Here is a 15,084-nt window from a genome sequence, read left to right as displayed (position 1 = left end):
TTTCTGTGAGTAACGATTTCAAATATCCAGAAAGGTATTTCGAAGAGCTACTTTCATATTTCGACATTATTCCTGGGAAGGACGCACAACGTCTTGTTCTGAGGCTTACTAGTGTGCTTTACTTTGCTTTGATAACAAAGGGCGCTGCTACGAGGATAATTTTTTTTTGGTATATTGTTACACTATTCATATGAACGTATGTGAAGTTCATTTCAATCGGTCGCTTAATTTCGTTTTTACAAGCCATTTAGTATCGACATGTCACAGTATTTTTTACAAGGGAAAAAATCAATTATCGTATGATTTATTTTTATTTTTGAAAGGTTTGAAAGCAAAGGCGATTTATGAACGAATGTTGAACGTGTGTAAGGACTCTTCACTTTCAACTAGAGGGTTTCTGAGTTTAAACGTGGTCGCAGTAGCCTTCAACACGATCCATGTCAAAAACGTAAAAAAACAGACACAACATCGGAAATCGTAGAAAAAAGACAGGATATCGTATTGGAAAATCGTCGAATCACTTAAAGAAATTTAGTATAAGGCCTAGCCATCTCATTGAGCAGTATAACCAATATTTTTACTGAAGTATTGGGTCTCAGAAAGGGCTAAAAATGGAACAATGCACCCGTTCACTAGAGCATTTGGAAAACGACAGAAATCGATGAATTAAAGTTCGGATTGTTGGAGTATCCACCCTATTAACCAGATTCCGATCCCCTAGCGACTTCCATCTGTTTCCAGACCTAAAGAAAATCGTGCGCGGAAAGCGTTTTCCGTCAAATGATGATGTCACAGCAGTTGTAGAAGCGTTTTTTGAAGACCTTCCAGAATCTTGCTTCAGGGACGGAATTCTTAAATTGGAGTCTCGTTGGACCAAGTGCATTGTTATTTAGGGAGGTTATACTGAATAATAAAGTGAATTTAAAACCATAAAAATGTGTTTTTCTCATCGAGGCAAAGAACTTATTGAACACTAGTACTTATCTGGTAACTATAACTGCCGAGTGGTTAAAATTTCATTTCAAATTGGGCCTATCACGTCCCCTTTGTTCGCTTCTGGACGAACTAGGTTGTTTCGTCATTCTCATGACATGCCCAGCCCACCGAAGCCTAGTCAGTCCCACAGACTGCACGTCGGCGACATAAATCATGCTGAGCATCCTTTCTCTCGCTAAGAGCCCGTCCCCCACAGTCGTGTGTGAGGACTTCGGTTTTAAAGGTTCTGTGTATAACCTCCCAATTAAGCGAAAAAACCTCTTCACCAGGGATCAGGATCGAAAGGGCGGAACTAAAAATGTTTGAAACAATGTGAATTCTAATAAACCTTGAAAAGGAAGAAATATTTGGAAAAAAACAAAACGACGGGACTCTCCGCGAAAATCGTAGCCTTTTTCTGGTTCAGGTCGGTGCGTAGAACTGTGGTTGGGTTTCAGGAGTCGCGGTCCCGTCCCCAAAATGCTCCGCGTTTTTGACAGATAATTTGCACGCCGTTTGTTTTGATTGGCTTCTGTCTCAGGCAGAGCTGCAGCAAAAAATCAGGGAAAAAGGACCGCGAGGCCGAGATTCGCTGATCCCTGCATCATATCGGAAAGCCCGGGCTGGCGGAGTGTCCTCCGCCGGGTCAGGTAGTAGTAATGAGAAGCGCAGCAGCAGCAGCCAGCGCCCCCGGAGATGGTGCTGGCTGATTAGGATGCGGATGAAGTTTTCTCTCTACGCCACGCACACACACACACGCGCGCGCCGGCGAGCTGGGGAGCTCACGGGAACCCCGGTTCGCGGTTCCTTTTACGCATCGGCCCGGGACGGCTCGACCCGGCCCGACGACGACGGATGCGTCCAGAATTTGAAGCGCGCGCGCGTGAGAACGAGACCGCGAACCGCATTCGGCGGACAAGGACGGCAGAACACGACGGTGTATTGAACCCGCGTGCCGAGGTTTGGTTGGGGTTGGCGTTTTTTTCCCGTGCGGCCACTTTTAGCCTCTTCCTTCGGGGCCCGTAGCTTGTTCGCTATCCTTCCTTCTCTTCCATTGCTGTTGCTTCCTCTTTATCCCACTCTGGGCCGAGTGTGTGCAGTTGTTCACTGCGCACTTATGCGGCGGCCGCGGCAGCAACGGCTCGATCCCCGGCTCAGGCAACATAGCCGGGACCGATACCGGCGGCGGCCGGACCGCCGGAAGATGAACACCGATTTGCCGGGCCCAGCATATAAACGCGCACGGAGCGAGAACAGGGATCTCGGTGACAGAGTGACGGAGCGAGAGAGAACGAGAGAGTGAGCGAGAGAGTGAAGCGAACCGGGAAACAGCGAGAATGGAAGGGCCCGAATCGAAACCCCCTAAATCCGTGACCAAGTGGTTCGCTGGCGTTGTGTTGTTGTCGCGGTGGTCGCTTGGGTTCTGGGTTCTGACACACACATAGCCCAGTGTGTGTATGTGTGTGTTGGGTAGATTCTACACCCTAACGGCCCGGTCGGTTCTCTTCTGGTGGCCGCCGCCCTCTCTCGCGCACATTAGGGGCGAATCGAGGAACCCTCCGGAAAGTCGGCATTTTTCACCGCCACACGGCGGCCCCGTTGCCTGACGACGGTTCATTACATTGCACTGGCGGCGGCGGTGACCGGGGGGAACGGCCATGTGCCGTGAACTCTCGCTCTCCCCCTGCGTCGCGAGGACTTGAAGAATGTCTCTCGCTGTCCACCGCGGTGGCTGGTAATGTTCCGCGCGGGATCATAGCCCCCGGGGTGGATTGGGATGGCGCGGGGGGTTAACGGCGGGTGCGGCGGAATCGAGTTGTAGCGAGAGTTTCCCTGCGCGCGTGTTGTGCCCGTGTCCGTGGAAAACCGAGAGGGTGGTGATCGTGCGGGTTTTTCGTCCCTTCGAGCGTCGTCGTAAAGCTAGCTGTGGTCCCCGGGAGAAGGATCCGTGTGAGGGCTGAGCTGACGACCTCCGGCGTACGAGAGAGAGAGGGGCGCATTTTTCCAGTGATTATAATGTTTTTGTCAACCGTTTTCCACCGAAGCGTTGATTCGAGGTTTTCCCGGCGACCAACAAAAAGCCAAACCGGCGGAACGGCACACGCTTGCCAGGACGAAAGGGCTCAGTGCAACTCTTGCTCTCTGACGTGGGGATGACCTACACCGACCCGGGCGAGGCCGGTGGCACGCCGAAGCCGACGGGAGAAAGATAAACTGTAAATTGTTTAATAAATTCTTCGAATCCTCTTTCGCTCTCTCGTCTATGCGTTCGTAGTTCGCGTCCACACGGCCGCTACAAATGAGCCGGCCGCAGCCGGAGCCGGAGGTGGTTGATTAATCATTTTTATTCGAGCATTAAATTACTTTACCATGCTCTCGGATGCTCTCGCGCCCTAGGAACCGGTTCCTTCCTGTCGCCAGCTCCGAAGGACCAATAGAATCAATGTTTGACGGTGTGCCGCAACCGGACTTTATATGGCCATCAAAATCAACCGGGGAACGAAATTGATCGGGCGAAAAAGTTTTCCCATTTCCTGTGCGGCCCTCGCAACGAAGATTTTGGTCTGGGGTCTGCTTCGGAGGCTTTGTCTCAGAGATCTTGCCAGAAACGGCGCTCCTAATTATCGCCCCCCGGGGCTCCGTGGGGAGGACTTGGCCTTGGAAATGTGGGGAATTTTCCATTCCACCTCAAAGCCACCAAAAATCGTCGCCGTCAGTGTCCGCCGTCCGCCGGCACACCATATGTCTTCGGATCGATTCTGTTCGAAGTAGAGCGTCTTCTTGCTGTCTCGGTGTGGGAAGGTTTCGAGGTTTCCCACAGTGTGAAGCATAAAACTGTGAAGATGGCTTGATTTTGATGGCTTGAGAACGAACACCAGCTCTTCTGGGCTCCGTCATACCCGGACAGAAGAGAAGGTCACGGACGGATGCGGCATGTTTGTTACCCGTGGCCACCGACGGTCTTCTACCCAGGATCGGGATGCGCTTCGGCCGAACCAAGGAAACCCATGGGAAGTCCCAGAGAGAGGGAGAGACTGTGAAAGACACATCCGCAGCATAGTTTTAGAGTGAGAAACGGAGCCGGGCCGAAAACCGGCCGTCCTTTGGAGTTTCTCGCTCTGTTTTTGTTTTCCTTCGTCGTCCCGGGTTCGAGCCCGCGGGAGTTGGAAGATGTTGGAGAACGTAGGTACATAACCTGTCTTTTCGAAGGCTTCAGCCGCGCGTCTGCTTCTTACCCGTCGGATGGTCGCATATTATTTGCCTGCTTCGCGCCGGACAGCCCGGCCGGGAGTAATCATGAAGCGCGCGGTCTGCAATTCCCGCGGGGTTTACAAAATGGTTAGGAGTCCGCGACTCGAGGCTCTCTCGCAGGCTCTACTGAAGCGCATCGAACGATGAAGGATGGTGATGACTGTGCGCGCCCGAGACACGTTACTGTTGCTGAAGCTTAATCTCCGCTTGGCCGGCTTGGAAACTGTGAGACCAGATCCCCTGATCCCAGGGCCGCCGGCTCGGTGTATGACGTAAGAGTACTTTGTGAGAGTTTCCGCCTGAACGGTGGGACGGTCCTAGGAAGTGCAAGACCTCCTCTCGAGTGGGGTCTCCGCGGCGATTAACCCTTAAGCTGTCGTTTTGCACTCTCGCCAACTTCTGGTGGACTTACGACGGCCCCCAAGGAATGGCTTCTTCGTCGGTTTGTTTCTTGGACGACCTTCGCCAGTGTTCTTACGCACTGCTGTGGGAAATACAATACTCTCCCCGGTTCTCCCCTTCACAACTTCTTTCGTCCCCCACGAAAAAAAAGATCTCAATTTGACAGTTGAACCCCGAACCCCGAACCCCGTTGAAGATTCGGGGCAATATCCGAAACTCCGTCCAACGAACAACAACATAAACACTCGCTCCTCTTAGCGGAACCACTTTAGAAACCAATTTCGATGCGTTGCCTCCGCCAGATGACGATGAAGCGTAGACCATCGCGTCGCGTTTCTAGGCCGTGTAATGCTTGTCATCGATACTTCCGGGGACGCAATGTTTTTGGTAGGTTTGTGGATGCCAGCGATGCTCAATCTATCCGGGCGGTCTCCAAGGGAGTGTGTCAATGCCCTCGCGGCGGCGACGTGACGGTTCGCAGGAGGGGAAACTGTAAATGTGTGTGAGGCGTGGAATTGGTTCCACACTGTCCTCGGTGTTAATTACTAGCCAACGTTCCACCCAAAGTAGAGCTTCGGAATTAACAGTAAACATCGAGCGTATGAACGAACGTTTGGGCCGATTATAAAATATTTTAAAGGCAAACTAAGTAAACAGGAAAATTATTCCTCACGTCAGTGGATTGAGATAATGTATCCGTGATGTATTTGTAACATTATCTCATAGCAAGTGACATCTTTGGATGAATTCTACTACGACTGTTCGCATGCCGCTCTCATAGAAGTCTTGGTTCTTGCTGGCGGAAAACTCTGGTAATCTATTTTCACAACCTTCTCTTGAACCCAATTTTCTATCACTCAGACGGAAGTTTTGCAATGCGAGCAGAGGCTGATGCCCGGCCCGGACTTCATATGGTGAATGCATTAAAACTTCCCAACCAAGCTCCCGGGGAGTTTCGGGCGAGTCACTACAGACTTGTGTGGTTTTTCGTTTTCCTGATGGAACATAAAACACCTCTTCATTCAAACAGATGGCTGCTCAGTAATCTGTATCTATGTATTCTACCAGAGCGATCGGATTACGGTGGACGGCGCTAGAAAGACGGGGGAATGTTGGGCAACAAATCCATCTCCGACGAGTTTCGTTCTCAGACTCAGAGCGTGCGTTAAAGATTGACAGTTACGGCCAGTTCGACAGTTATTTTAAAGTGGCTTTTCTTACTAAGAAGAGGTTCAAAAGTCATCTAATTGTAGACCTCTTGTTGTGGCCCGATAGATTGTGTTATCAAAAATAAATCGAACCCATTTCGGAAAAGATGTGATTCGAATGAAATTTAATCTAAAACCCCCATCACAGAACCAGTCCTGCGCCTGGCGTGAAGTATGTGGTGTACCGTGTATCAACGAGCCCCCACCGGAACAGGAAGTATCGAACATCCTGCGACGGATGGTTCCCCGAGAGAAGCAGCAAAAAAAAGAAAGGATGAAAACTTGTTCGACGACCCAACGACAGCTGACACAGACCGCGTTCCGGTTTCCGCCCCGATTTGGCTGGGGTTCGACACTGGTTAAAGTATAGACCCCTGCTGTTCGATCGAACCCCGGGCCAGCCGCGTCACGCTTGCACCACCACCAGGGCGGGGACCTCCATCGTTGGATGGTGCACTTAAAGTTAGAATTACATGTTTCAAGGGAGCGAGTGTTTTTTTTCTGTTCCTTCCTTAAATCAACCTAAACACCCCGGGGGGGGCCCGATGCCCAACCTTCCAGCGGATTGAAGGATTTGTGGCGAACATAATAAGGCGCACCACCCACCCACCGTGTGGACGTGTGTGGGACTTGCGAGAAAAGTTGCAAAATCGAACTCGTGTTTCGAATATTAATCGCTTGCTGCTGGTGGCCCCGGACCCGGAGCGAGAGTGAGACAAGCAGAGCGGTGTGCAGTGCGGTGCAGTGCACCGTTTGTGGATTGATGCACTTGAAGTACTTACACCCAGCCGTTGGCAATTAGCACGCTCTTCGACACGTGCGTGCCGCGCTGCGGTCGATGATGAGGCTGCTGCTGGTGGTCGTTGTCGTCGGCGTGCGAAGATGAGTGTCACGGATCGCGGGCATGTGTTGGCCATATAAACACGGGTTAAAAGATGGCCGCCACCAGAAGCTCCCGCGATACTCGGACCGGCGACCGGTGGCTCGTGTTGCCGATGTTTTGCTCACAGACGAGCAAACTCGTGTTTTGTTTGCACACTGCTGTTGCTGCTGATGGCGCCCGGAAGATCATGCTCCTCGGGCGAAGTGCAGCATGTGTGGCCCCCTGAGCCGCGTGCGTGATGCGATTTCCCGATTCTTGCGCTGCTGATTAACTTCACGACTTCGAGGGACGATGAGGATTGGATGCTATATTTGCCTGAAAAAAAGAGGAAACCACAAAGAAGAGTGTTAATAGAGAGGATCGTAGTCTCGCCGGGTCAACTTACCGTACACCTCGCTCATGTGCTGCTCATACGACTCACAGGCCTCGGGCCCACATATCGGATCGAAAGGAAAAAAACATAGACACACGGCTTGTAAATCCGCGCCACGGTATTCTGGGTTGCAATACGTTGAGACGTTTGACATACGTTACGAAGGGGGGTTTTTTATTGCACCTCATGTTCTCCATTCTCCTGCCGCCACGAAGCGCCGCCGTTTCGCAGTCACTTCGTCAGCGTAGCAGCTCTCATTCGACTAAAGGGTGCGCGTTCTCTGTTGTTCCTGATTCCTTTTTCCGATCGCCATTTCCTGTGAAGCCCTCTCGGACACGTGCGCGAGAGGAGTGGAGTGTCCTGTGGCTCCTTCGGGCGGAGCACGGGACACCTAGCGCAGCTCGCTTAGTAAACCTTTGGCAATTTTGCTGTATTTCCGCAAGATGGCGGCCATCTTGCGGCTCTGTTGCGCTATCCTAACTAACCACTAGTGGCGTGCTGTGTGCGGGGCCGATTGACCCCGCCACAACAACAACAACAACAACAAACAAACAAATAATGTAATGTGCACAGTTTGGGATTTGGGGCTGGGGGGTCGGGTAGCACAAAAATGTCGAACATTAAGTTTAGCGAATAAATTAAAATAAATATTAACACGTTACAGCAGCCACGCGCCGCCAGCATCCTCTCGTGGTCCGCGGGTCCTTTGGGAATTTGGGGAAGGGAGTTCGCTCGGTCCTTGGGGGGTGGCACGAAGTTCTTACATCTGAGGGGCGTACTGGGGCTGCTGTTGCTGCTGCTGCTGGTCGTAGTAGTATCGGTAAGGGTCAACGCCGGCGGCGGCCGCCACCTTCGAGGGACGCATCACGTAGGCAGTTCGTCTGCGGGGGGGAAAGGCACCAAAGAGTTAGAAAACGGGGATATGGTCACGTCGGAACCGCTTCACCTACCGGTTGTCATGTCCGGACGCGTGCACCTGGAAGCTCGTCTCCTCGTGGTGGTCGTGGGCGAAGATTTTCTTCAGCGCCAGGATGCCGGCGATGGTGAGGGCCACCTTCGAGATGACCAGCGCCTTACCGGCGATGGCGGCCAGCGCCTTCAGTCCGATCGGTCCGGCGATCCCCATCGCGGTGAGGAAGGCCGCGATCAGGTAGCGGTGGTGCTTGTTCTGCTTGTTGCCACGGGCGGCCGCTTCGTCCTGGCGCATATCGAAGCGCACGACGTGCGTGCGCAGGAACTGCTCCACCTTGTCCAGCAGCGATCGGTCGATCGCGGTCAGTCCGCTCAGGGCCCGAGCTTCGGTTAGCAGCGGCACCGTCACGTTTTCTGCCTGCTCCTGCTTCACCAGCGCGATTCCGTCGAGCAGCGGGATAGACTCCTGTGCAGCAGATAAGATCCCAGATAGGATCGGTGATCAGCAAAACCACCCTATCTCTCTCACGCTGCACACCTGAACACACTCACCATATCGATAGCGCGGGAGATGGCGGTCAGTGCCTTGCCCTTCAGGCAACCGGCAAAGTCCTGCTTGTCCTGGCAGTCATCGTACACCTTCTGGACCACGTTCAGCTCGGCACCGAGCTGCGGCTGCTGCTGCGTCGATCGCACTCCGCGAACTCCGGCGCTGGCCGCTGCGGTCACGGCGATGACTGAGGCAAGCGTCAGGCACTTCACCACGATGCTTCGGCTGGTGGCCATGGTTCCCTTCTGGTTCCGCTTCTGGAGGTTACTACTTTACTCAAAACTTGACCCACTCGCACGCACACACACGCACACACGGACACTCGACAATCGCGCTGGATCGGTTTGGGGGAGAGGATCACTTCCGGATCCGCTGTTGTTGTTGCTGCTGCTCCGAGCTCCTGCTGCTGCTGTTTATCGATCGCTGTGAAGGTTGTTACTGACTGGAGCGATTGATATGCGTCCGCTTTTAAACCCGCCAGCCCCAGCCCCGAGTCTGCACGCTCTGGTTAGTCTGCGAAAATAGTGGGTGGCAGCCGGGTGGTGGGTGGCAGCCGGGCGGTGGGTGGCGTACGACATCCCATCCGCCGCCTATATACTCCGCTGCAACGGATCTTCCTGCAGTAAGCCCAACCCCACTCCGGGCTAGCGGGCCATTTTCATTTTCGTTGTCCGTCCGGTGGACCGTCGCCGCCGCCGCCGCCTTTTTGCCGCTTTTCCGCCCCTTGGCTTTCATCGCGACGGCGGGCGTACCGAAGGAAAAGCGAAAGAAAATCGGCTCCTTATTTTCACATTTTTCACTTTTCGATTGGCCGCGTGGGGGGGCAATGTGGGCCAATTTTCCTTTCGCGCACCCTTGCGTGCGTGTGCGTGTGCGTCTTGGTGCGGGATTCCTTTTTTTTTTGCCGAGCAATGCTCTACGGACGGTGCCGTGTGCATATGTTTGATGTGCTTCAGTGCGGAGCTAGAAGTTTGTCGGGGCGGGAGGGACCACCGTTGGACACCGTCCCGCCGCCACCGCCACGCAGCCCTCTCGGAATGCAGGCCTCTCCTCCAGGGGCGCTCTCTAATGAGCCCCGCAAGCCGGGCCGGGTGTCTTATCGTGTGTCGAGTACATAGAAAGCCGATTTTACATGAGTGCCGATATGTTGTTCGGTTCGGTCTCAGCCTTCCTTCGACAGGCCTTATCGGCTTATCGCTCGTTAGAGGCGCACCTCCAGAGACCAAAGCGGCGCGAATCCGGGGGCACCATGCTTAACGGTGAAGCGAAATTTGTCACAGCATAAGCATAAGTTTGCCGAATTGCTGGGGGCAGCGTTTTTTTTGGCGAAAACCTTATGTTTTTGTTATCTTAAGGAGTGGTTTTTAATACTGTTCCTTAATGCTTTTTTTTTACCTTTAAAGGACGGGCAGAGCCGTATTTATTAAATCTATGTTCCTTAATGCTATCGACCAAATTATCCTCATAACTTATGTATCATGTTGCTGCTCTAATATTACAGTTTATTTATATTCTTTTAAATTTTTATAAATAATTGATCAATGTCATTAACATTGTAAAAAAACTGGGCTATGTTTGCTAACCGAAGGCTCTAGCTGTCAATTTAACCCCAATCAGTATGCTCTTTTGGTAACATTACCTGGCATTGACGCCTTGTGAAAGATTTCAACTTAAAACGAAACAAGCTTTGGTCTGCAACTTACGTTTGAGATTGGTTTGAACTGTAATTAATTCGTTACCTATTAATTATTTAAATTAATTAATCTGTCTGGGATAGTTTTTGATATTTATTTATTTATTTATCTATTTATTTTGTCATTTTTTCAAAACACAGTTAACGGGCAACGTAGTCTGATAGACAGCTTACAGGGCTAACTTAGAAATTAAAACAAGTACAATACTAATCACAACTGGCGAAATGAATATTAATTCTATACATCAAAACCATGGGTTGAACAACTGTTATTTCTATTAATTTATTTATTTTACCTGTTGCCATTTTGATCGTCAACATAAGTATTCGAGTTTATGTTGGTGCACTTTTCGATAGATCTTCTGACGCGAGAGCTAACGATTTTAATTTCTATGTAACTCGCTAAATGGCGGGATGCCGGTGACCCTTTTTTCACTGCTTGAGTTCCTTTATCCGGTATTTATTGGAATCCTATTTATTTTTTGGCTCATTTTTTATACTTCGTTGCGGTTTCAAAATTTACATAATTATTTTAGTTCTTTTCATAGAAGTCTTCCCAAACAATGCATTCATTATTTAATCAAAAAATTTTATTCATTCAATTTCGCCAGTTTCAATTTTTAAATTTGGGGTTTTATCAATTGCCGTAGCATGTTGAGGCTAATAAAACATTTCAAAGCGAGAAACATGCGCCCTTTCCAATCCCTGGGCCAGCTTTTTTAATTCCGCAAACCCTCGCAACATAGCAGCATTGGTGGTAGTTTGTTAGTCACCGAAGGGCCAGCATAATATCTCTGGGCGCCGTTTCTGGGTGACGACCATTTGGAATGTATGTTAAAGCGATTCATCATTAGCCAGTTAACAGAGTGTGCCGCGGCGCTGCACGTGCACCCGGCGTCATACATTTTACCCCGGACAGTTTATGGGCGAAGCGAGGCAGCAGTGTAAAAGGGCCCCGATGGTTGGTGGTGCTTGTTGCGAGCCAATGCGACCGTGAAATAAGTGCAACAGGCAGGCAGGCTGGCGGCGGGTGGAGAGGAGCGCTCGAGGAGCATGCATCCCATGCGCGGTGCCGGTGGCAGAAAGTTGGGCCACCGATTTCTCCGCACAGATTTATGCTCCGAATTCTGGCCCGGAGTAGTTAGTAGTAGACACCCGCCACCCCCAGCAGACACAGCCACCACCACCCGGGGGCGGCAAGCTTGCGTTGTACGCAAACGCACATTATCACGAGCATAAACACCCCGAAGACAGAGACAGAGAGAGAAGAAAGAGAGCGAGAGACGGTTATCATTAAATTAATATATTTGTTCGCTTGGATGCGTTTTCGAGTTTCCCTTTCCGATGCACGTTGCAGTTTTTTTTTGCCCCAATGCTGCTTCTTCGCCCCGGGTCTCTTACCTCCCTCCTGGCGGTCGCTCCCGGGTTTGTGTGCAACGGTTGTGTTTACGGAGTGCATTATTATGTGTTTTCTTTTCGTTGCACCGCGCGCGCGCCCTTCTATAGTGTCTGCGTCGTGCAGTTTGTTTACTGTTTTTCGTTGCATTTGCGTTTTGTTGGTAGCGGCTCGGCGGCCCTCAAGGCCCTCCAGTCCACCAGGTCCAGCTCGTCGACACACTCGTTGACTAGCTCTCTCGCTCGCGAAAGCGATCTGGCGCGCACGACGGGCAGCAGCGTGCATTATTGGCGCAAGGCAAATAAAATCGCGAGCGAGAGATGTGGGGATGTAAAATAAACAACATTATTTTGCGGCCGCGCTGTGTGGCGGCTCCTTGCAAAAGCAGGTGGCCGAGCATACATTTTACGGTTTGTTTGCCATTTTTGCTGTGTTTTGTAAGAAGGAAGTTTTGCTCCACTTTCGGGACCGCCGTTTCTTCTCTTTATGCGCCTTGTGGATAATTGCTGGAAAAATAAAATAAAAAAGGCTTTTTTTATTAGATTTTTTGTGCCATTTTTTGGACCGCGGTCATATTGATTTACGGGGATGCATTCATTTAACTCTTTCAGCGCCATCAATCGAAGATTATGCGCGATTAGGCGCGGGCGATAAGTGTCGATTGACGGGTGGCCCCTGCATACATTCGAACCGTTCGGAAGTGACGGGCCGTGGAAAAAAATGTAGGTTACGTACACCATGGCACCGCCGGCAGCTAGATGCAGTTTTTTTGCAGCAATTTTGTTTGCCTTCCCGTGCACGGTCCGGTGTGGTTAGAGGAGCTCCCAGCCATCCCTGGAAGGCTTTGAGTTAAAGGAAAAAAAAAAGAACGCGTCAGGGCGCAGTTTATGCGCGGTGTTTGATGTGTGCGAGAGCTGCCATTAGTTGCGGTCTCGTTGAAGGTAGGCATTAGGATGTGATTAGTTGGATGTAAATCGCGTCGCTTTAACGGTTGCCGCCGGCCTGATGATAGTGGACGCCGAAGTGGCGGACGACGATCGTGTTTTGTGGTCGTATCGATAGCCATCAATGAACGTGTCTCGGCACAGTCGTGGACCTCGGTGTTGGGCAGCCCCAGAGACCCAGTTAGAGTTGTTACTGGGTGGAAGCTTTATGGGGGAACGGGAGCGATCGATGGTGGCCAACATTTGTGCTGTGGCTTTTCAACACTTCATAATCATCGGCATAAAAAAAAAACAATCCACCAAAACTCTAAAGCTAAAAAGATACCGAACGGCTTCTGGGGCACCTTCTTCATTCGAGAGAGCAATTTTCCCTGACGAATCGAATCGTGAAATGAATCTTGTGGATGTTCTCCGTGTTCCCCGTTTGGTGTTTGGATGACTGACCCCCGGCTGGGGCCGGCGTGGTGTTTGCATTTAGTAGCCGACGGCGGGATTGCCGGCGTCTTCTGCGATGTTGCGAGGAGTCTCTAGCCGAATGACCGGCGCGAGAACCGGTCGAAGGAAGCATAAGCGTATATGCGCGCTCGTGTGCTAATGCTGCGCTACCGTCGCGACCAATGGCCCCCGAGCCTGCCAGGCCCGTCTGGTGTCGTTGCCCTTTTGGCCGTTCGTCAGCTTATTGCGCTTCGCGCTCCTGAATTTGACGCGCCATTCGAAATACGCGCATTCCGCGGGCGGCGCGCGGGATTCCGGTTCGCGGACGATGCCCGCCCGGCACCACCACGCAGCCGTTTTCGGTCAACGTTCTCGTAGTCGTCGTCGTCGAATGTGTTGTTGTTTTGTGTTGGGCACGCATCGGGCATTTGTTTTCCATTTCGACGACCCCCGCGGGGTCGGTACGCTCTGCCGAAGAGAGGCTCCACGTGCCGTGACGCTGCTTTCTTCGGGGTCTTTGGCAGTCCGTGTCCGTGGGGACCTTGGCATCCTTGCAAGAGGCCGCGAGGATTTTTGCCCTCGTTTTTTTATCGACAAAAAGCAGGGGTCTCTTCGAGTAAGAAAAGCCTTGTTCGGTGCTTTCGCCAGTGGCCCTCAACGCGGCTCGGAACTAGGAATCGGAATCGTAGACTAATGTATTGAATTTGCGTTTAGTTTAGTAATTTTATCAAACTGTGAGTTGGAAACCATGTTTGATAGATGATAATAGAGTATAATATGAGTACATATTGTTGGTTATCCGACGACCAATAGGAACAAATAAGAGTCCTACGACCGAGCAGCATTGATCCTATCCAGTCCGGTCCAAGATCTATCCAATCGACTTTTCTCACAACGAATCTGTTGAACTTCCTTTGAATGTTTTCGATATGGGGTCAATTCAGCAGGCAAAGTAAGGACACCAGACAACAAGCATACGGAACCGGTGTTCTAAAGCGCACCTTCGTACAGAATATGTCGCGCCAGTCGTGTAATTCCAAGTTGTTCCTTAAAAGCTTTGTCAATAGCATGATGCTATTGTACCACTAATTTTTATATGCGTTTGTTAGAGAATGTTAGAGAACGACTAAACGCAATTTTTTTGCATTCTTCGATGGTCAAGTCCGATAAATTCTTCTCCCGACCGACCGACCGAGTTTAGCTCGGGTTAAAGATCCCCCAAATGATCGTCAATATTACAAATAACGTAGAGCAAGAACCAGAATTCAGACAGTAAGGCGGGACCGTCCTGGTCATGTCGGGGAGAGTTCGCAACCTTGTCGAGCCGATTGCTAACTCATCCAACGGTTAGTAATGTGTGTTAACGGAAATCGGCTATGACCTTCGGCTCCGCCGTTGCCCCAATCTCTCAGGGGTTGGAAAGATTTGAAAACTCGAATTGCAAAGGGTCAATTCGCAAAGGTGCCATCCGGCGGAAGGGGTTGTCTGTGCTCATGTGAAGGCATTGCACAAATTACTCACGTCTCTAGAGTGCGGACTAGAAACAGGTTTTGCTGTTTTGTGACGAACTACTTAACACCATCCAGCTCACCGTCGCCTCGCGGGTGCAATGCTTTAACACTCCCACTTCGCTGGGCCGCGGTCGGTCATCCATCATATGCTGCTGGCTAAAACCGTACTCAGACCTCGCGGCCCCGGCCAGCAGGCCGGATGAAGGTGAAGAAAAATGGCATTGCGATCGGGTTCGAAACTTCGGGTTCTTCGGGCTAAAAATAGCGCCAGGACCGCAAGGTCCGGCCGCGGCCATGTGAAAAATGCGGAACATTAAGGGGGGTGGCCTCCTTCACCACCTCTATTGATGGTTCCCTGCTTTGCTCCGCCGATCAACTGGACCCGAGCACGCGGTGGCGGTACTTTATCGTAATATAAGTGTTTCTTCTCTTTATTTTCGGTTGGCGGCAGCTCGCGTCGTCTGGCTAGCCTTGAGCCCGAGTTCAATCAAGTTCAGTCTGCCACCGCAGCAGCAGCCCCACCAGCACCGCCATCATCATCATCGTGTCA

At 51.2% G+C, this 15,084-nt stretch overlaps 2 protein-coding genes across 2 annotated transcripts in view; one reads left to right on the top strand and one right to left on the bottom strand.

Annotated features, from left to right (window-relative positions):
- LOC128268791 (serine/threonine-protein kinase NLK) overlaps nucleotides 1-15,084 on the top strand; it is a 75,464-nt gene that overhangs the window by 9,505 nt on the left and 50,875 nt on the right. The gene's annotated exons all lie outside the window — the stretch shown is intronic.
- Nucleotides 7,854-8,791, bottom strand: LOC128269219 (uncharacterized). Its single transcript, XM_053006621.1, has 3 exons — nucleotides 8,558-8,791; nucleotides 8,044-8,471; nucleotides 7,854-7,974 (listed from the first exon to the last, which is right to left on the bottom strand). Exons 1-3 carry the CDS (start codon nucleotides 8,789-8,791, stop codon nucleotides 7,854-7,856), a joined length of 783 nt encoding a protein of 260 aa, XP_052862581.1.

This window comes from Anopheles cruzii, chromosome 2, assembly GCF_943734635.1.
Source record: "Anopheles cruzii chromosome 2, idAnoCruzAS_RS32_06, whole genome shotgun sequence".
Taxonomy (NCBI): domain Eukaryota; kingdom Metazoa; phylum Arthropoda; class Insecta; order Diptera; family Culicidae; genus Anopheles; species Anopheles cruzii.
This window is presented reverse-complemented; position numbering and strand designations above follow the sequence as displayed.

Excerpts from the sequence above, each read along its gene's own strand:
- LOC128269219 (XM_053006621.1), bottom strand. The coding sequence starts at position 8,791 with ATGGCCACCAGCCGAAGCATCGTGGTGAAGTGCCTGACGCTTGCCTCA. Across the intron at positions 8,472-8,557 it reads TCTCCCGCGCTATCGATATG|GAGTCTATCCCGCTGCTCGA; the intron begins GTGAGTGTGTTC and ends TCTGCTGCACAG. Across the intron at positions 7,975-8,043 it reads GCGTCCGGACATGACAACCG|ACGAACTGCCTACGTGATGC; the intron begins GTAGGTGAAGCG and ends TCCCCCCCGCAG.